The sequence below is a fragment of the Primulina eburnea genome, chromosome 15, assembly GCF_022965805.1.
Source record: "Primulina eburnea isolate SZY01 chromosome 15, ASM2296580v1, whole genome shotgun sequence".
NCBI classification, from domain to species: Eukaryota; Viridiplantae; Streptophyta; class Magnoliopsida; order Lamiales; family Gesneriaceae; genus Primulina; species Primulina eburnea.
The window spans coordinates 15,350,053-15,373,335 of record NC_133115.1 but is presented as its reverse complement, the minus strand read 5'-3'; the positions used below and the strand labels follow the sequence as shown (position 1 = coordinate 15,373,335).

At 36.4% G+C, this 23,283-nt stretch overlaps 1 protein-coding gene across 1 annotated transcript; it reads left to right on the top strand.

Moving 5' to 3' along the window:
* Positions 1–715: 715 nt before the first annotated feature.
* LOC140814498 (beta-D-xylosidase 1-like) lies at positions 716–6,484 on the top strand. Its single transcript, XM_073173511.1, has 7 exons — positions 716–1,202; positions 2,758–3,033; positions 3,581–3,750; positions 3,842–3,939; positions 4,225–4,569; positions 4,667–5,080; positions 5,712–6,484. The coding sequence occupies exons 1-7, from the start codon at positions 813–815 to the stop codon at positions 6,314–6,316; spliced, it is 2,298 nt and encodes a 765-aa protein (XP_073029612.1). The 5' UTR covers positions 716–812; the 3' UTR covers positions 6,317–6,484.
* Positions 6,485–23,283: the final 16,799 nt, after the last annotated feature.

Below are 23,283 nucleotides of genomic sequence, written 5' to 3'. Positions count from 1 at the left end.
AAGGTTGTAACAGAATATGTATGATTTTGGTCTTCTAATCGTTCAAAATTTAGTTTTAACCCAATAAATTACTTTTTTCGTATTTAGTCGGAGTATTGACACGATATCATACATAGCTTGTAGAAATAATTTTGTGTGGACATATCAAACTGAAAATAGTAACTCTGGTTAATTAATATTGTATTAAATATGAAAAAAATCCTTGATGATTCTTTAGCTGGGTTTTCACCAATCAGAGAGAATCAAAAGCTTGTATTGGCCAATTTTCAAACCAATTTTATTTATTATTTTTTTGCAGTAAAATATTAAATAATGAAAGTGAGAGAAAGCGAACTGATCAAATTAGGAAATAATTGCGAATAATTGGATAATGATAAATGGGGAATGAACCATTTTCCAAAGGGATCATTTCATTCAAACTAATAATTCCAACTACCAAACATATCTATATATCTATATAAAACTTTATTGATCCTATAATATATGATATAGTACACATAAAAAAGATCGTCCTTTTTTTCTCCTAATTAATTAAGATACATAAACATGATATAATTTCAACATAATTATTAAAAAAATCTACTCATGGTTTGATCAATTTCCATAAAAAAAAAGAAACAAAATTAAATATGAAATCATACATACACAAATGCGTGTTTCACTTACTCACTCAATCATAAAAAAAAGGTTGGCTCACATTATAAACCCACCATTTCAAAACAAGAGTTAGTGGCCTTTATATACACACACTCACTCCTCATTCACTTCTCACAATTAACTTCTTGTGCACTTGAAAAAAAAAGGGACACAAGATGTATAAAACCTCGTCATTCTTCCTACTCGTCTTCGTCCTCGTTTTTCGTCTATCAGAGTCACGCCCTCCATTCGCCTGTGATCCCGCCAATGGCATGACCAAGAATTTCGTGTTTTGCAGGGTGTCATTACCCATAACGAAGAGGGTTGATGACTTGATTGGAAGGCTAACATTGCAAGAAAAAATAAAATTACTAGTAAACAATGCTGCGCCGGTGGAGAGGCTAGGCATCAACGGGTACGAGTGGTGGTCGGAAGCACTTCACGGTGTGTCGAATACGGGCCCTGGTGTGAAGTTCGGCGGCGAATACCCCGGAGCCACCAGCTTCCCCCAAGTGATCACCACTGCTGCTTCCTTCAATGATTCACTATGGAAAGCAATTGGCCAGGTGTGTGGCATGATATTTTTCAGTTCATGACACACTAAATTTACAATCCAAAAATATTTTTTTTGGTGTGTTTTTAAGCCTCTGGCTAATGTGATTTGTCAATTTACTGCTGCATAATGCGACATGGGTTAATCTTTCCTTTTTATCTGAAGCACGCATCCCTTGATTAACTAAAATTTTGCATGTGAATAATAATAATAATAATAATAATAATAATAATAATACAATAATTGTTGGTTTACTTAGACATAATTTGTGTTAGTTGTCAAAATCTTTAGAGTTGCATATATGCACTTGGACAATCTTTCTTTCTTGAGCTAGCTTTTGGGATTGAGTTAGGTCCAAATCTTAATTTTAACATGATATAGAGCACATGTTGCATCATTATGTGTTGGACTGCCCATAGTTGGCCATCAGTTCTGCGATCATTTATAAACTTCACATTCCAGATATTTATTCCTGGCATGAGGGATATATTAGTTGTCTCATATCGATTAGATAAAATCTCTGAAAGTTGCATATATGGACTTGGACAATCCTCCACTCTCGAGTTGCAATTTTAGGATTTATCCAAAATGCAGAAAAAACAATAATTCTTACTAATGATATATTTAGCTCTACCAATATTATACAATTTTACTAATAATCATATTGATAAAAATAATATCTAAAAGAAATTCTTATAATTTTTTTTGGGTACATTGAAAAAATAACACCAATATTATTTTAGATATGCTAAAATGCACCGCAAAATTATATAGATATGAAATTTGATTAAAAAATTAATAATAGATATAGTACATATACAACTTTAATGATGGGGATTGGTATGTCTTAAATGAATAATGATTGTAGATGAAAAATTAGAAATAATATATTATATAGAATATAATATATAGTATTAGAAGAAGACCATATTGGGTTGCATGTGGGCTCAGTCTATTATAAATACTAAATAGTTGAATAATATTACTTGGGCTAACTAAATTTTGGCAATATTTATCCATCATCCACGCATGCTAAAAGATGGGACCAACAGAGCTTCTCCCACATGTATGTAAATGGGTTGAAAATGGGTTAATCGGAAAAGGCCTCCTCCTTGGTTTAAAAAAAAAAAATCATATATCCAAATTTGAAAAATTATTTAAATAGTTTTCGTGTGTGTGTGTGTGCAGGGACGTAGCCAGAAATTTTTTTTATCTTGGGCTGAGATGCATACCATAATCATATCATTGTTGCCCTAAAAAATGAACAGCAAGTCATTCATCAACGAAATAGGCTGAAAGAAATGGACTAAAGTGGGTTAAAAAAAATAGGCTGAAAGAAATGGACTAAAGTGAGCTCAAAAAATTTACTAAGAATGCTAAAATTTAATACAAAAAACCCAATACATATTATTATTTTGGGCCAAAATTTTAGCCTGGGCTGCTGGGGTGGCTCCGTCCCTGTGTGTGTAAATCAACTTCGATTATTTTAATATATAATTTTGTTTCTTTCTTTATATATATTTTTTGTTTTTTGTTCTCAAATTTTGCATTTTGTCATATCAATTCAGGCAGTATCTGATGAAGCAAGGGCAATGTACAATGGAGGGCGGGCTGGGCTCACCTATTGGAGTCCAAACGTGAACATTTTTCGGGACCCTCGGTGGGGGAGGGGCCAAGAAACGCCCGGTGAGGACCCGATGCTAACGGCCAGATACGCCATCAGCTACGTGAAAGGGCTGCAGGGCGATGGAACCGGACTGAAGGTTGCTGCATGTTGCAAACATTATACTGCCTATGATCTTGATCATTGGAATGGAGTGGATCGTTTTCATTTTAATGCCAAGGTATGTACAAACAAGTGTATCTTTACTTGCTATTTAGTAATATTTATTGATTTAATATTATTTCTATACAAATTATGAAGCTAGGAATATTTCAATTGTGATCCTACACAATTCCTTTTTCGTAATTTAATTTTGGTATGATATATTATCAGATATCATTCTTAATTTTTCATATTTCAATTTTTGACAATTTTAGTTCACATGAGTATTCATATTGTATTGTACAAGTTGGCTAAATGAAAGTGCTAGAGTATAGACTAAAATTGCAAAGAAAACAAAGAATATGAATTAAGATTGAAATTTGACGATCAAAATCACATATAAAAAACCCGAAATTTCAGTTTTTGTTCCTTACTAAGCACAACTTGAGTAATTCTTGATCTAGAAGTTTAAACGATATGTCTCATGCTTGGGTGCATATTTTATGACCAAGGGAAAAACAAGTTTTATGTATTCAATCCCATAAATTAATTTTTTTAAAAAAATTATTACCAAATAAAGGTAATTTATGGGACCTTTGTGCACAAAACCTTATAAATATGTGTAGGTGAGCAAACAAGATCTTGAGGAAACATACAATGTGCCATTCAAAGCTTGTGTTTCGGAGGGTAGAGTTGCAAGCGTAATGTGTTCTTACAATCAAGTCAATGGCAAGCCTACTTGTGCCGACTCTAACCTCCTTCGCGACACCATTCGTGGTCAATGGCGATTAAACGGGTTAGATATTAATGGATCCGATCTGAAAACTAAACTCGTAAATGAATCGAATAAATTTTATTGATCATCTTGTTTTGTGATATCAAAATAGGTACATTGTTTCAGATTGTGACTCAGTAGGGGTTCTCTTTAACCAGCAACATTTCACATCTACGCCGGAAGATGCAGCTGCTATTACTATTAAAGCAGGTTTAATTAATTAAATACACACTCACACATCTATATATATATATATATATATATATATATATATATATATATATATATATATATATACCTTTTCAAAGTTTATATTCAATTGATTTTCTTGATGCGATTTCTCTTAAATCAGTAGTCGATGGTTAATAGCGCATCTGACACCAAAAATCCAAATTATAGACGTGATAACAGTTCGAGACCTAATCATAACAACCACATCCATATATGTGTGTATATATTTATTTACAAATTGAGCTTATATTATTATTATTATAGGCTTGGATTTGGATTGTGGGCCTTTCCTAGCCGTTCACACCGAGGGAGCAGTACGTAGTGGCAAATTACAAGTAGGTGATGTGAATGGAGCATTGGCCAATTTACTAAAAGTCCAAATGCGTTTAGGGATGTTTGATGGGCCAAAACAAGCCTACCTTAAGCTGGGCCCAAGAGATGTCTGCACAGAAGCCCATCAACAGTTGGCTCTCGAAGCGGCCCGACAAGGTATCGTTCTGCTCAAGAACCGAAACCGCGCTTTACCCATGTCCACCAGACAGTATCGGACCGTCGCAGTTATTGGGCCGAATTCCGATGCTACGGTGACCATGATTGGCAACTACGCTGGTACAAAACAATCCGAATTCCATATTTACACAAATATGTACTATACAAACACGCAACAAGTGCACGACGAAATTAATTAACGGTTCGATTGATTTAGGTACACCGTGTAAGTACACAAGCCCGTTACAAGGTATAATGAGATATGCAAAGACTGCTCATGTTCAAGGATGTGCCTCCGTGACTTGCCTTGATAATAAGCAGTTTGGGCAGGCCGAGGCGGCGGCTAGACAAGCTGACGCGACGATCTTAGTGATGGGTCTTAACCAAGAAGTAGAATCTGAGGCCCGAGACCGAACGGAACTTTCTTTACCGGGCCACCAACAAGAGCTTGTATCAAGGGTTGCCAAGGCGTCGAGGGGACCGGTTGTCATGGCCCTGTTGTGTGGAGGCCCGATTGACATAGCATTTGCCAAGAGTGATCCAAGGATTGCTGCTATTTTATGGGCCGGGTATCCAGGCCAAGCTGGAGGTACTGCAATCGCTGATGTCTTATTTGGAACTATCAATCCAGGTACGTATGTTAATACATTTTGTTTTACAAGATTACATCTTATATTACATTGAGAGAATATCTATTATGTTAGAATTTTTCTAAAATTCATATTTCTACACATTTATAAACATGATAAACAATATGTGGAAGCGGATCGAGCGTTACCTCCGGCCATCGAATGATTTGTAAATTTAATTATGATTTTCTCCGATTGAAGCCTTCTAAGCACTCCAACACTCTCTGTAGATGGTGTTATTTTGTTCTTATGTGTGTGTGTGTGTGTGTGTGTGTGTGTGTGTGTGTGTGTGGGGGGGGGGGGGGGGGTGTTGACTTTAATCACGGGTATTTATAGGTTTCTCATACCATCAATGAGTGATTGCGGGAGCCTTATTGTCAAAAAAAGAGGCACATATGCGTCTCAATTTTCTAAAGTTGAGGCGAGACGTAAGCATATTTTGTCAAAATTTGTAGGCAATTATTGTCGTCATTTCAACACCTTTATTCTTCTTCTGATATGTGTCACTTTTTCATACACATAATACATTTTATGACATTAACGAAACATCAGAAATATTTGAAAATTTGGAATAGTGCAGTAGAATATTTGAATTGAGTATATTAAATTATGCCAAAATGCAATATTATGCAGGAGGAAAGTTACCGAACACATGGTACCCAAAAGATTACGTTTCAAAGATGCCCATGACGGATATGGCCATGCATGCTGATCCAGCAAGAGGTTATCCAGGCCGAACTTATAGATTTTACACGGGCTCGGTTGTGTTCCCGTTCGGGTTCGGCTTAAGTTATACCCAATTCCGTCACATATTGGCCCATGCCCCAACAACAGTTTCGGTCCCTTATAATCTACTAAAGGCCTACCAAAACAACACACTTTTAGGCAATGCAATTAGAGTGTCACACACAAATTGTGAGATTGTCACCTTAGGGCTACATGTAGATGTAGAAAACATTGGAGAAGTGGATGGAACACATACTTTGATGATCTTCGGCATCATCCCGTCCTCCACGAAAAATACTGTTGAAAAACGACTGATAGCATTCAAGAAAATTGATCTAGTGACAGGAGGTAAGCAAAGGGTCGAGATTGGCATCGACGCATGCAAGCATATGAGCATCGTTGATGATTTCGGTATCCGGAGAATCCCAATGGGTGACCACATTCTTCATATTGGTGATGATCTTAAACATACAATTACATTCCACATTGGTGTAGGGGAAATCAAGTCTTAGTCAATCCCAAAGATTGATTATAAATGTAAAGAAACCAAGTTCGATTCTTATGAGTGGAAAAAGAAAGAACAATTTCCACTCCAACATATATTTTATTCTGATTGTAATCAAATCGTACCTTGATATTGTTGAAAAAAATTATATATTTGTGGGAAGGACTAGATAAGAGATTACCTATTTAAATATCTTTTTTTTTGTTAATATTTGGAAGTATTACAATTTAGAAATATGCAACAAGTGGAAATTAGCTATGATTCATACTTCCACATTACTAATATTTGTTTTATGGTAATTTGAGTGAATGAATAATAATAGGGCAAACTATTGATGAAAATGGCAATACAAAAGACATTTTCATACTTCCAAAAAGGAAATGGTAACTACAAAAGACATTTTGTAAAAGACATTTTTCAGACATCTAAAATTCGGACGATTTTTATCGATGAAAATGGTAACACGCAATAAATCGAAAGGAACGTGTAGGGGAAACTACTTCAAATAACCGGAGAGAAGATGAAAAAAGTAGTTGGGGTGGTCGGGGTGTTGCCTCAAACAATAAAGGAACAAAGAAATAATTGCACATTCCGTAGTACACCTCCGGGCAGTGGCGTAGCCAAGAATCTGACTCTGCCCGAATTAAAATTTTAAACTCTAAAATTTTTTAATATTTTAAATTGATCTATCATTACTAATATCATGTTAATCCAAAATATACAAATATATATATTTTTTAAAAAAAATTGGTCTAGCCCGGGGTATGTATACATGTACCTCCGCCTGTGCCTACGGGGGCCCAAGCGCGGATAGATAGACGATCGAGAACGTGAGTACAAAAACAAAACGAAAGTGACACAAGCCCTACACATAGCCAGGAATTTAATAATAATGATGCTACATTTCAATGCCTTTATGTTATACAGTAATGCCATGCATATAAATATACAAAAAGTGTAGTATTTGCTTAAAACACAAGGAAATCATATTTTTGGTCATGTTATTTGTATGTGTTTCATTTTTATCTAGTTATTTTCAATTCACGGTCTTAGTCCATTACCTTGCAATTTTTTAGTTTCCAGTTTTGTCATTTGTCATCAGAGTGTTGATGAACATTGATGAATACGTCATCAAATTTCGATGACAATCATTCTTTCTCCAACATCCACGTCAACACTATGATGAAAAATGAGTAAAATTTAAAAAGTGAAAGTTTGTGTACTAAAACATGAATTGACGGTAACGAGACAAAAATTGAAATATAATATAATATAAATTCAACTTTTGAATTTATTCTCTCTACGGGAACAAACAATCCAGTACTTGTGTGACCCTCAATGGTTCAGGGATACAGCTAGCCGTGGGTTCACAACTCTTTGTGATTCAGGACAGAATCTTTTATTCGGGCTTACCCTAGTTAGCCCCATTCTTTCTATCAACACCTTGATCAAGAATGTCAGAACTCATTTCTGATAGCACCCATCGGATCATGGTAAGAGCGTCTAGTAGCATCGCCCCATGATCCCCTAGGTATCACTGATAGTGCCTGCAAGAACCAGTCGATTATGATTAACGTACAGTACGGTCCCTTCATCTCATATATCCCGATCGAATCTGCAACCATTGGTTCATCGAGGGTTGCATATTAATTCGATAACTATGTGATAACTATAATAGTGGCATCGCGTGTACTATTTGGAGAACTCCTTCTCCAACGTACATCTCGTACTCTGGCCAGAGATTCCATGCACTATTATTTCATTAGCATGATCAGGAATATAGTCTATACGAAAGTTTAAAATTTTGAAAGATGATTTTTTATAAGAACATCTTATAATTGTTGGGATTTGTGCCTATAAAAAAATTAGTTCATTTTATCCGGGAAATATTTCATTTTTTTTGCATGCATGTTATAGATTCTTTATAAATATAAAAATCCCCATAATATTATTATATGACTTTAAATATTGTATATAACCGTTATATACATAAGGATAACATTTAAAGTATAAATATGTACGTAATTAGAAATTAATTAAAGTTAACGTATTTAATTTAAAATTATTAGCGTGCCTCTTTATATTCTGAATAAAATAACTCATTGGTAGAATTATATAATATACTTCGATATTTTTTACTTCCGTCAATTTCAAATCATGAAGTAATAAATACTAATCGATATCGGTTTCAGAACTGACGAAGTAAGATATATCTTTAAACTTTGTATATTAAAAAAGGCAAAAACTTGTGTGAGACGGTCTCACGGGTCATATTCGTGAGACGAGTCTTTTATTTGGGTCACCCATGAAAAAGTATTACTTTTTATGCTAAGAGTATTACTTTTTATTGTGAATATGGGTAGGGTTGACCCGTCTCACGGATTATGACTCGTGAGACGGTCTTACATAAGACTCACTCATTAAAAAAAGGGGATTCACTTTTATTAAGCAACCTTTTACTTCGGAATTATAAATTTGATGCAGTAATATATAACATAAAAAATAGAGTAGGTCTTGGTCTCACGAATTTTATCTGTGAGACGGGTCAATCCTATCGAGATTCACAATAAAAAGTAATACTATTAACATAAAAAAATAATATTTTTTAATGAATAACTCAAATAAGAGATTCGTCTCACAAAATACGATCTGAGACCGTCTCACAAAAATTTTGCCTAAAAAATATTAATCTCATGATGCCGAAGTAAAAACGTGAATCGAATTTGTTTTTAACACTATCTCACTTTAATTTTATTTCCCTTCTATATAATTTTACAATCCAGTTCGTCGATGCTGGTGGCCACTTGAAACGACGCATCCACATGTTTATTCGAAAGTCCAACGTCTGAAGCCTTTTATTTTGGTATCAAATCAATTTATTCAGAGTTGTTTCGGAAGGTGAGCGGAAGCCGAGTTTTAACTTCGATTTTATTCAGATTTGTTCGGCTTTCATTTCGAGTTTTATGGAATGATGAGTGATGTCGCATTCTTCTAAAATATCTATTTTTATTCTCCGTTTCTATTTCCCCTCGGTTTGAGCTTTTGAGCTGCATTCATTTATAGTAAACTTTTCATTCTACGACTTCTAATGTTAATTGATATATCCTATTGATTTAAGTTATTTTCCTAATATTTTGTTTTCTTGTTGATCTAACTGAGTTTCATATTTAACACGATTTTGCCTTTCTTAGATAATGAGAGAATCATTCGAATATATTCGGAGATATGTTATTTGTGAGAATGAAGTGATGAGATATGGTAGTAGTGTTTAAATAAGAGTTTATTTCTAATAAAACTCTACATTCCTTATAAAATAGGTTTCTTTGTGGACTAAAACTCTTCATCTATAAATAAGGAGTCAATGACAGTGAAAAGGGTTCCTGGAATATCGATCTACATACACGGTGTGAAGATTTCTCAGAGAGGGATAATTCTCGAAGCTGTTGTGTTTTGAAGAGTGGTGATTCTGTGTTGCTTTAAATGTTGCCAACATCTACAGACAACATACGTAACGATGTTGACTGAAGATTACATCTAATTGATCGTGCTTTTCAGGATCAAGTTTTGCTTTCTTATTTACGTTTTAATATTGTTGGTAATTTTTAGAAAGCTTTATTTTCTCAAAAACATTGAGGAAATTAATTTGTGTAATAATCACTAGTGATAGTTTTTTTTTGTGTAAACGATTTGATTTTCTAGTGACTAATTTTTGACATAAGACACCGCTCAAGTATTTATACTTATGCAAATTTAATCTTGTCCATCTATTCATTTAAAGTCAATTTGTGTTTCAAAATATAATATTCCGCTGCATGTTGTCCGAGATGTTGTAATATCTGAAACAACATTTAATTCTGATAAAACGCAAATTCTCTGTTTTACAACCTATACTGATATTTTCATTATTTTTAGCATCTGTAAGACAAAATAACTCTTACACGTGTGATAACCAGATTTGGATGGGTTATTAGGTTGTATGGTAAAATCACCTTAGCTCTCTGTTGTTCCTCGACTGAATTGGTCTCGAGATTCTGACCTTTTTTCTTGAACTTGTTTACGCAAGTAACTTAAAGAACTCAACCAGTTAAAGAAGAAACAATGGTAGTGGACATATAACGTACAAATTTCTTTATACCCCAATAGATTGTAATTCAAGAAAGTTCAGATGAATAATTGGTTGAATAAAAAGCCGAGGATGAACAATGGGGCGTAGATTATAATTCTTGGGAGTGTGTGCAATTAGGAGATGGTTAGGGACATGGCTTTTACTACTCTTATTTATTTCAAAAGAAGGGCCCTTCTTAAGTGTCTTCTCCTACTCGCTTCTGGAATACGAAATCAGTTTTAATGTGTATAAAACTCGTAAACTGCAAGACCATCGGACGTGCAATGCCAAAGGCCCGAGCTTGCTCAATGGTCATCGCCTCTAGATTCCTCAACGACGTCATCTGCATCAATCAAATCTGGTGAGTCTAAAGACTCAGGATGCATAAATCGTGAGTAAAAATTACTACGTAAAAATGGATTAAATTATTTCGATAAATATATTTAACCAACTCCAATTCTTTTACCCATTAACCTCGTTCGGTATGGTCGTATGTACCGCTAAAGAAAACTGTGAAATTTTAATATAATGTATACGTAAAATAACTCAAGGATAAATAAAAATGACGTGACTTCTCTGTATAAATAATTTCATAAACGTGTTTTGTGCTTGACATAACATAAACATAATCATTTTGCGTAGAGTTCTGCTAATTGAAATGTGACACCATAACATAATTCATTTGGTCAAATTAATACCACAACACTTGGCTTATTAAGATCATCATAGTTATTGGACTGAATATCCTTTATCAATCATAAGATAATCATAAGATAAGTTGAAAAAGTCACCGAACACATTCTCCGGCTTCCAGACCTGTATATGCATAATTTGACCACAAGACAACTTACATACATAAAAATTAATATTTTTGCACGTTATATTTAATTAAGAATGTCGTGGATCTCGTTAGATCGACCCCTGGACCCGCTACCACCACTTATAAAGTACAATTCAAAACATCTCATAACTTACATCTTACTCGACTCCCAAATCAAATAAAACGACTTGCGACTTACTCCCACGACTCGGGACTCTACTCAACTTTGACCGTCAACCTAATACACTGTATATACTCTTAGAATAACCTCTGGAACAACCCTAAACCATCCCGAAATAACGCAAGCAACTCTAGGCTCTATTCGGCCTCTTTTTGACATGTTTGGGTTTTATACGGCTCCAAACATACCACGGCTCGAATCAACCTTTAACCAAGACCTAGACCATGACCTTAGACCTTAACCAAGCCACTGATATATCCCTTACCAACTCAGGTCACATGTGGTCATTGATGAACAAGCCGGTCGTCACAGCAACTTGCGCGCGTGCTGCCCTTTTTGTCTCCAACAACTTTCCTTGTCGGCCATAGTTTTAAATTAGTATATGGATAACAATAATGTGTTGGATTAAAAGTGGGCTTTTAGGCTTATGGGCTTTCCATGTGAGTGAATGGAAATTTGGAAAGGTGGGTTTGTCCCACATTGGAAAAATGAAGTGGTATAGATAAGTTTATATTGTGTTACACTTTATGGAGGTGTAACAATGATTGGTCAAGAAGCTCTCTCTCGCGCACACAGGCGCAGGGGGGGTGCAAATCATGGGCCCGATTTGCAGTGAAAAAAAGGCTTGACTTGTGTGCAAGCGTACGAGTGCGACTTGGGCGCGTCGAATGTCGGACCGATCAAGGCAAAAATCGCCTAGCAGTCTATGCCATTTTTTGTTAATTTTTTCAGATGAGACCTTTCACATGCCCTCGAGACCTTTCGCATGGTATAACTGTTGGGGCTTCATCTCCCCAACTGTTGGTGATTCATCTACCATCTTTAAGCATATTTAAGGCAATCTGTGGCCTTTCATATGGATGATATTGACATGTATAAATAGGGGATGAGCCTAGCCTAGAAATACTACCGAAAATCCACTTTCTCTCACTATACTTCTGCGTTCTGCTGAACTTCTGTTCTGCTACAGTACCGTTCTGCTACAGTACTGCTTCTGTTACAGTATTTGTTCTGCTACAGTACTGCTTCTGCTACAGTACTTCTGCTCTCTTCACTGATAAAGTTCAGGTACTGATTTTGTTCGCTAGCATAGTGCTTTGTGCTGTAACTCTGCTGGTTTGCCCGTTGTATCCTGGGAAACAGACGTCCGCTGAATCCTCGAAGCACATACCGGAGGGGGCGAATCTGTTTTAAGGAAACTGTACAAGCTACAGACCTCGGTTTGATTAAATTAAGCATTATGCTATTGTTTTCTTCAAGATACTGATTTGCTGGTTTATACATTAGTCTTTCTCTACTGTGAACAGCACGCTTGTTTGGCTATTGCATATCTGTACTGTTTTTCCATATATTTTGAACAACAAACTTAAAACAAATTTTACTCATTACGTGATAAAGTTCAGTTCAGATATGGCTACTGAATCCAGCGTGCAAAGGGAAACTGGTCACGTTGTCCCTACTGTGCCTACTCAAGTTGTCCCACATTGTAATGCCCCAGAATTGTCGTAGAATTGATCAGACAAGATTAATGTAATGCCCAAGACTTGTAGAATTAATCAGATAAGATTATGAGATGTTACAAGGGTTAAAAATGGAAATTTCGAAGGTGAGGCCGAAGCATCATCGCACCCGCGGTGCAACCAAGACCGCACCCGCGGTGCATGGACAGTAAGTTGGCAAGAAATTCCGAAGCATCACCGCACCCGCGGTGCTAGCCAGAGCACACCCGCGGTGAAGATACCGCACCCGCGGTCTTGCACACACCGCACCCGCGGTCAAGACACCGCACCCGCGCTCCTTGCACTACCGCACCCGCGGTCTTGCGTGCAGCAAAGAAGATGTGACACATTGCTTAACTTGCATGTTTTATATATACATGTGTCCGAACGTGTCTTATTGAGATTTTCAGAGGAAATCGAGAGCTTGGAGAGAGAATTTCACTTTTTGAATTTAGAATTTGATTTACGAAGAATCCGTGCATCAGAATTCAAATCCGAACGCAGATTCGTGCTCCTCCCTTCGATAGCTACGTAAGGACGTAAGTTTTGTTACGTTCTGAGATGTTTTGAGAATAAGATGTTGCTAGAATTGAATGTGATTCAGATATGACGTTTATATTACCGTAGACATTGTAGAATTGAAGTCAGATTAAAGAACAGACTGTTTCTGTAATTGTTATGATTTTTGAAAGATATTGACTGAGATTTTGATATCAGAATTGTGTATTACTGATTTTGAATATACCGATATTCAGATTATGAGTTCTGATATTATTTATGTGATGTTCAGATTGACGGGGTTATTCAGATTGTATTATTATGCCGTCGAAACATCAGTTGATTTATATTGATCATATTCAGTGTGGATTGAGATTGATCAGATTATGTACTGAGTTAAGTATTGATCAGAACAGATTGTGTATTGAATTATTCACTGACACAGCGTATTAGATATTGTCATTTCAGATTGATATGGACAGATTTTAATACAGATCATCGTCTTCGTCAGACCGGGATGACAAAGGTATAATTCATGTGATATTCGGGAAGAAACAACTCAATTGAGATCACCATTTGAGTTGCCCAATAAATCACATACTATATTCTTGTTTATGATTTATATGATTATGCTTGGTTTACTGATTGTATTCATGCATTTAAGATAGGACAGTCTGCGAGATCATCCAGACTGCTAGACGTTCGGCGATATCACAGCTTAAGGGAAGATCACCTCCCTTATTGTAGATGTGGATACAGATCAGGCCGAAGTCTAGGAATAAGACGTACAACACCTCGATTGGGAGGGTAGGTGACAGCCAGTGACGTCTTATTCGCAACGGGATCCCTAGAGTTATAGATCGAGTCAAGTCTAGACATGATTTGATTAGGACTTCATGCTTATATGGATGTGGCTCCTAGATCATGGGACCCATCGTTATTGCTTCCAGTTGTGCTAGCATGTTTTTATGATCTAGATTGTTTATATGCATGTTTATCTGATTTGAGTTGCATGCTTAATTTCATAGATTATGAAATATATTGTATATATATTGTGTTTATACATGATCGCATGTTTTATGAATTAGTTTGTTTATATACATGCTTACCATGTTTTATACTGGGATTTATTCTCACCGGAGTTATCCGGCTGTTGTCGTGTTTTGTATGTGTGCACGACAATAGGTGGGGATGGATCAGGGTCGAGAAGATGACGAGAGAAGACGAGTTTAGCGTGGTGATTCCGGACTTACAGTAGATTGGATTTTACTACTAGAACTTTAGTAGTGAACCTTAGATTAGAATGTTGTACATTATTGTATTTAATACTGAATTTGTATTTTTATATACAGACATGTATAGTATTTAGATTCCATTACCTTCCGCAGTTATAATTTAAAAAGAAAAATTTTAGACACTGTTTATCAGAACAGATAATTAAATCCCAACGGGGATAATGAGAAAGATCAGCGTCCGGGTCCCCACAACAGGTGGTATCAGAGCGATAGATCCTTTAAGATGAGATAATCAGAGCTTTAGGTTCCAGAACTGAAGGGTCCTTTAGCAATAGATCCTTTAGATTGAGATAGTCAGACCTGATAGATTCTTTAGATTGAGATAGAAGAGAATGAGCGGGGTAGATGAATTTTCTTTCTTTGCATGTGTGTGCTAGCATGAGATTGATTTAATGTTGATTGACATTATGTGCTGGCATGAGACTATGTGTTACTGCTTTAAGATACATGTTTACCTGATTATGTGATTGGAATTGGTATTATGTATTCTTAAGTATGAATCAGATCAGATTCATGATCAGCAGTAAGATGATCATGATCAGAGAAAGATTGGTACAGATTTGTAGTACTAGATTACTCATGTGTTTGGTAATCAGATGTACCGCCCAGAAGAATTCCAGAAAGAGGCAGTACTTCATGTTATCAGACAGGTAGGTCAGAACCTCAGATAGACGTGTCAGAAATTCAGATGGAAACACAGGTACAGAGGTTCCAGTCGTTTCAGCCGCCGGTTCTGAAGGAAAATGAGACGTCAGCAGATTGTGAGAAGTGGCTTGAGGAGATAGAAATGTTATTTGAATTCCTGAGTTTCACAGATGAGTGTAGAATTAGGCTTATTGAGAACCAGTTGCACGAAGCTGCCAGAAAATGGTGGTTACTCACCAAAGGAGCTTTAGAGCAGAGTCGTTCAGTGATTACATGGAAGATTTTCAAGGTTGAGTTCTACCAAAGATTCTTCCCCGTGTCATATAGAGAGGACAGAAGTGCAGAATTTGCAAACCTAAAACAGGGTCAGATGAGTATTGATGAATACTTAGCACAGTTCTTCACCTTGTTACGTTTTGCCCCTCTTATAGCTAGAAATGATCATGCTATATCTAGTCAGTTCATTCAGGGATTAAATCCAGAAATACGTACATTGGTGAATGTGAAGCAATCGAGTAGTTTTGCTGAGACCTTGAACAGGGCCAAAAGAGCAGAAACGGTTCTGATAGGACAACAGGAGTCTCGTATGATTTTCCAACATCAAATCCACAACAACTGCATTCTAGAGTTGAGATTGGCAGCATCAGTGATAGGAAGAAAGAACCATTGAAGATTCAAAAGAAACTGTTCAAGAAGTTAGGAAGTGATTCCTCTAGTTCTAGCAGTCCTAGTCCGAGCTATACCGGCGTGTATTGCAGGACATGTGGAGGGCGACATTCCACATAACAATGCCAAGGAGTGCTTGGTAAATGCAATATTTGTGGACAGCCGGGACACTTTGCTAGAGTCTGTCCCCAGAAGGGTTTTCGAAGATCTTAAAGCACAGAGTCATTGGTGGTAATGACTGAAGAATAGACTCAGAATTCACAACATGCACTATTTCTTGTATGATTATATGCATAGGTATTGATATGTACTAATGCATTATTTATGAGTATCTGTGATTGAGTAGCATGAAGATATGCTATATCTGTTGGATCTGTGTTTACTGTAGTATTGATTCCTTGGTTGTTGAGGAATATGTTGATATCAGAAATGTCTGTGACATATGATATACTACGGTTAGATAAGAATGAGAGTGAACTAGATTGCGATGTACTTGTGTTATATGATTCTGATTGCATTATTGACATGTATATGCTAAACAAGTACAGAATTATCGTAGAATGTGTGCCAGAAACGGTAAGATTCAGACTAGATCTGGCTGATAAACGAAGATTTTCCGGTAAGGATTCTAGATCCAGAATTCCTTAGATTATTGTACTGTTTATGACTCGATTATTACAAAAAGGAACATATGGCATCCTTATGTATTCAATAGATCCATTGAAATCGAGTCTAGCAGTGACAGAGTTGCTAGTAATATAATAGTTGACTGGTGTTTGCCTAGATAAGATTTCAGATGTGTTTGATATCAGAAAGGTAGATTTCAGAATTGAATCAATACCGAGTATTGCTGGTATATTAGAACATAGTACAGAATGACTGACAGAATTGATATAATTGACAGATAAAAGAACATTAGCTGAGAAATCCAGTTGATTGAGTATTTCTCTGGAAGATATTTCAGTTCTGTTTCTAAATTGATAGCGTTTAGGTGCAGAAGTATTCTGAAGATTATGCTTGATATATCTATGGCGTATCGATAAATTGCAGCATTTGATTGATTATATTGAATATTCGAAGACTGTGTTAAATATTCAGAGAACTATGATCATTGTATACAGAAATGGGTCAGGTATGAATCCAGTATGCAGTTATGGATACAGTGTTTATTCAGAATATGCAGTATCTGAAGATCGATTGATTTAGACAGTTAAGACAGAAAGATCAAGAATTCCAGAAATGTCAGAAATTATTATCTGCAGATTATCTTATTCTGATTATCTTATTCTCTTATTGTTATATATATCTGCTGAGTATTGTTATTGTTCTACATCAGTATTTGTGCGATATCTTATATTGTTGGGAGCATATGTTATTTGCAGGTAAGATATAGCAGTTGATCTGGGCAGTATGAGGATTGGTCAGATAGCCAGAATTTACAGTTGCTTGATTTTGTTATTTTATGAGTTTTCTTAAACTCACTAGATCTGTATAGGTTCTTTCTATTCTGACTCTGATGTAATATTACTGTTATTGTGAATCAGTGCGGATACAGTTTCTTGTAACCAGTTGAGTGTACATCAGTTCAGGAATCAGAGGGTTCAGAATTGTATTTTGCTAATCAGAACAGAGCATCAGTCAGAATAACAGATATTTGATTTTGTGTTATATGGGACTGATTATGTTATGATATCAGAATGTTTCAGAATTGGTTACAGATTTTGATATCTGTAGTCAGAGCCGAATACCAGGTAGGTATTTCTTTCTTAATTTATGTTATTAACTGAGTGTTTATACAGCATGGTTCGAATCTGAATTCACTGATAACATCAGAACCGAACAGTTATGGATTCAGTTTTCATTCAGATAGTTGAGAATGTATGATATTCAAACAGACAGTCGTGATATAAACAGATCAGATCAGTTATAACAGAATGTGTACAGAAATGTTGGTAGAAATTGTACTGACAAGTCTGAATTGCTAACAGAAGAAGACAAAAAGATAGAAATCAGAAGATTATTACAGATTTTGTATAGTTCTGAATAGAAATGGGAGTGCATTTCTATGGCTTTCGTAATGAAATTATCGCCATTTTCTTTAGATTATGATATGATATGATTATGATTGACAGATTATTCAATCTATATCTATCAGTTTGTACCAGATTATGTACAAACAGAACCAGATAGCATAGATCAATGTCAAAGAAATAGTCAGATTGACGAGAATGCAAGAATTAGATGATATCAGATTGTGATTTTGACGGAGTTGTACTTGTGATAGATTATATCATAAGCTCTCTTGTGCAGATTTATTACAGATTGACAGATAGTCAGAGTATATTACCAGATATTGACAGATAATTGTAGAGCTTTGGTACTGGATGTTAGTACTAGTTGATATAGATTATTGTCATGATATGATTGACTGTATGACAGTAGCTATCAAGATAGTTCAGAATGGATAGATTTAAGAAACCAATGTCGGATGATGACGATTGGTATTGGAAGATGAAGATTGATTATGTTCTAGATTGGGATAAACAGATGGGATAACAACTACAGATGGTATTGTTTTGTTATAGATTACAAGTTGGTATATACGGATGTTGTATAACCAATATTGTGAGATGAATTCAGTCAGAAGGATTGTGAGAAGTATTGTGATAGGATACTTCTTGACTTTGTATTCCTGATTAGAATCAAGAATGGATACAAGGGAGATATTGCCGAATGATGTTATTAAAATGAGTTTGGATGGTAAACTCTGTTATACATTTCCTCTATTAGATTGGGATTGATTGGTTACGAGTTCGAGGACGAACTCAGTTCTAAGAGGGGGAGAAATGTAATGCCCCAGAATTGTCGTAAAATTGATCAGACAAGATTAATGTAATGCCCAAGACTTGTAGAATTAATCAGATAAGATTATGAGATGTTACAAGGGTTAAAAATGGAAATTTCGAAGGTGAGGCCGAAGCATCATCGCACCCGCGGTGCAACCAAGACCGCACCCGCGGTGCATGGACAGTAAGTTGGCAAGAAATTCCGAAGCATCACCGCACCCGCGGTGCTAGCCAGAGCGCACCCGCGGTGAAGATACCGCACCCGCGGTCTTGCACACACCGCACCCGCGCTCCTTGCACTACCGCACCCGCGGTCTTGCGTGCAGCAAGGAAGATGTGACAGGTTGCTTATCTTGCATGTTGTATATATACATGTGTCCGAACGTGTCTTATTGAGATTTTCAGAGGAAATCGAGAGCTTGGAGACAGAATTTCACTTTTTGAATTTAGAATTTGATTTACGAAGAATCCGTGCATCAGAATTCAAATCCGAACGCAGATTCGTGCTCCTCCCTTCGATAGCTACGTAAGGACGTAAGTTTTGTTACGTTCTGAGATGTTTTGAGAATAAGATGTTGCTAGAATTGAATGTGATTCAGATATGACGTTTATATTACCGTAGACATTGTAGAATTGAAGTCAGATTAAAGAACAGACTGTTTCTGTAATTGTTATGATTTTTGAAAGATATTGACTGAGATTTTGATATCAGAATTGTGTATTACTGATTTTGAATAAACCGATATTCAGATTATGAGTTCTGATATTATTTATGTGATGTTCAGATTGACGGGGTTATTCAGATTGTACTATTATGCCGTCGAAACATCAGTTGATTTATATTGATCATATTCAGTGTGGATTGAGATTGATCAGATTATGTACTGAGTTAAGTATTGATCAGAACAGATTGTGTATTGAATTATTCACTGACACAGCGTATTAGATATTGTCATTTCAGATTGATATGGACAGATTTGAATACAGATCATCGTCTTCGTCAGACCGGGACGACAAAGGTATAATTCATGTGATATTCGGGAAGAAACAACTCAATTGAGATCACCATTTGAGTTGCCCAATAAATCACATACTATATTCTTGTTTATGATTTATATGATTATGCTTGGTTTACTGATTGTATTCATGCATTTAAGATAGGACAGTCTGCGAGATCATCCAGACTGCTAGACTTCAGCGATATCACAGCTTAAGGGAAGATCACCTCCCTTATTGTAGATGTGGATACAGATCAGGCCGAAGTCTAGGAATAAGACGTACAGCACCTCGATTGGGAGGGTAGGTGACAGCCAGTGACGTCTTATTCGCAACGGGATCCCTAGAGTTATAGATCGAGCAAGTCTAGACATGATTTGATTAGGACTTCATGCTTATATGGATGTGGCTCCTAGATCATGGGACCCATCGTTATTGCTTCCTGTTGTGCTAGCATGTTTTTATGATCTAGATTGTTTATATGCATGTTTATCTGATTTGAGTTGCATGCTTAATTTCATAGATTATGAAATTTATTGTATATATATTGTGTTTATACATGATCGCATGTTTTATGAATTAGTTTGTTTATATACATGCTTACCATGTTTTATACTGGGATTTATTCTCACCGGAGTTATCCGGCTGTTGTCGTGTTTTGTATGTGTGCATGACTACAGGTGGGGATGGATCAGGGTCGAGAAGATGACGAGAGAAGACGAGTTTAGCGTAGTGATTCCGGACTTACAGTAGATTGGATTTTACTACTAGAACTTTAGTAGTGAACCTTAGATTAGAATGTTGTACATTATTGTATTTAATACTGAATTTGTATTTTTATATACAGACATGTATAGTATTTAGATTCCATTACCTTCCGCAGTTATAATTTAAAAAGAAAAATTTTAGACCCTGTTTATCAGAACAGATAATTAAATCCCAACGGGGATAATGAGAAAGATCTGCGTCCGGGTCCCCACACACGTGCTGCTGCGGTTACTGTCTCAGCCAGCCATGGTGAAAAGCCTGAGAAGTTCACTGGTGTGGATTTCAAGAGGTGACAGCAGAAAATGTTGTTTTATTTGACAACACCGAACCTGGCCAGATTCCTATTCGAGGATGCTCCGAACCTGAAAGAGGGTGAGGGAGATGTTGAATCCGTCAGTGCACTGGAGGCTTGGAATCATTCTGATTTCCTATGCCGAAATTATGTGCTGAATGGATTGGCAGACTCGCTGTACAATGTGTACTACGAAAATAAGACAGCCAAAGAGCTATGGGAATCCCTTGACAGAAAGTACAAAACCGAGGATGCCGGGGCCAAGAAATTTCTTGTAGGCCGCTTTCTGGATTTTAAAATGGTGGATTCTAAGCCGGTTATCAGTCAAGTTCAAGAAATCTAAGTGATTCTTCACGAGATTCACGCCGATGGGATGACGTTGAGCGAATCATTCCAAGTGGCTGCTATTGTTGAGAAACTACCACCAGCTTGGAAAGATTTCAAAAACTACTTGAAACATAAGCGAAAGGAGATGAATGTTGAAGAGCTCATTGTTAGACTTCGCATCGAGGAAGACAACAAGAGTTCGGAAAGACGATTGTTTTCTCCTGTTGCTGCTAAGGCAAATGTTGTCGAGCATGGCCAAAGCTCGAAAAAGAGAAACTTCTCTCCCTCTAACAAGAGGTTGAACCTCAGATCCAAGAGAGGTGTTGCAGAGAAGAAGTTTTCTGGAAAATGCTATAACTGTGATGGCATGGGTCACAAGGCATCTGAATGTAAGAAGCCAAGGAGAAACCGAGAGGTGAATATGGTGGAGAACATATCTCAAGAGGTTTCGAACATGAATCTCTGTGCAGTGATATCAGAAGTTAATCTTGTGGGTTCTAACCCAAGGGAGTGGTGGATCGACACTGGTGCCACTCGCCATGTTTGCTCCGACAAGGAGATGTTTGCTACTCTTGAGGAATCTATGAATGGGGAAAAGCTATTCATGGGAAATTCCGCCACTTCCGAGATCAAGGGTCAAGGGAAAGTTATCCTAAAGATGACATCTGGAAAAGAACTGACTTTGAACAATGTGTTGTATGTGCCTGACATCCGCAAAAACTTGGTGTCAGGGTCGCTTCTTAACAAGCATGGTTTCCGCATTGTATTCGAGTCAGATAAGGTGGTTTTGTCGAAGAATGGAATGTTTGTTGGCAAAGGTCATGTTTGTAATGGGTTATTCAAACTCAATGTTATGGCTGTTAAGCCTGTGATGAATAAAGTTAATACTTTTGTTTACTTGCTTGAGTCTTCTTGTTTATGGCATGGTAGACTTGGACACGTTAATTACGATACAATTCGTAGACTAATTAACATGAAAAGCATTCTTGCATTCCATATTGATAAACAACACAAATGTGAAACTTGTGTTGAGGCAAAACTAACGAGATCATCTTTTCGAACTATTGAAAGAAATAGTGAACCACTTGATCTAATTCACAGTGATATATGTGATCTAAAAGGTGTGTAAACTCGTGGTGGAAATAAATACTTCATCACTTTTGTTGACGATAGCACAAAATTTTGTTATGTGTATCTCCTCAAAAGTAAGGATGAAGCTATTGACAAATTTGTCCAATATAAGAGTGAAGTTGAAAACCAACTTAGCAAGAAAATTAAGGTGCTAAGAAGTGATCGTGGAGGTGAATATGAATCACCATTTGCTGAATTTTGTGCTCAATATGGTATCAAACACGAAAGAACTGCACCTTATTCTCCTCAGCAAAATGGCATTGCAGAGAGAAAGAATCGCACATTGAAAGAAATGATGAATGCGTTGTTATTAAGTTCTGGTTTACCACAGAACATGTGGGGGAGGCTGTTCTAACAGCAAATTACCTTTTAAATAAGGTGCCCCGAAAGAAGCAAGATAAAAGTCCATATGGGTTATGGAAAGGTAGAAGTCCTTCCTACCAATATCTGCGAGTGTGGGGGTGTCTTGCCAAAGTAGCAATACCCACTCCAAAGAAAGTTAAGATAGGACCAAAAACTGTTGATTGCATTTTCATTGGATATGCTCAAAACAGTACAGCGTATCGTTTTCTTGTACATGAATCTCAAATACCCGATATTCACAAGAATACGATAATGGAATCAAGAAATGCTTCGTTCTTTGAACACATGTTTCCATACAAATCTAAGGAGGAACCAAGTTCATCCAAAAGATTATATGAAACAATTGATAAAGAACAAGAGCTTGATCAAGATATTGAACCTAGACGTAGTAAGAGAGCTAGGACTGAGAAATCTTTTGGTCCGGATTTCATCACTTTCATGATGGAAAGAGAACCTCAAAGCTTCAAGGAAGCAATGAGTTCATCTGAGGGACCTCTATAGAAAGAGGCTATCAATTCCGAAATAGAATCCATTTTACAAAA

What these genes read in the sequence shown, in the direction of transcription:
- LOC140814498 (XM_073173511.1), top strand. Translation starts at nt 813, where the DNA reads ATGTATAAAACCTCGTCATTCTTCCTACTCGTCTTCGTCCTCGTTTTT. An exon ending in GGTCAATGGCGATTAAACGG is followed by an intron (nt 3,751 to 3,841) that starts GTTAGATATTAA and finishes ATATCAAAATAG; the next exon opens with GTACATTGTTTCAGATTGTG. An exon ending in TGCTATTACTATTAAAGCAG is followed by an intron (nt 3,940 to 4,224) that starts GTTTAATTAATT and finishes TTATTATTATAG; the next exon opens with GCTTGGATTTGGATTGTGGG.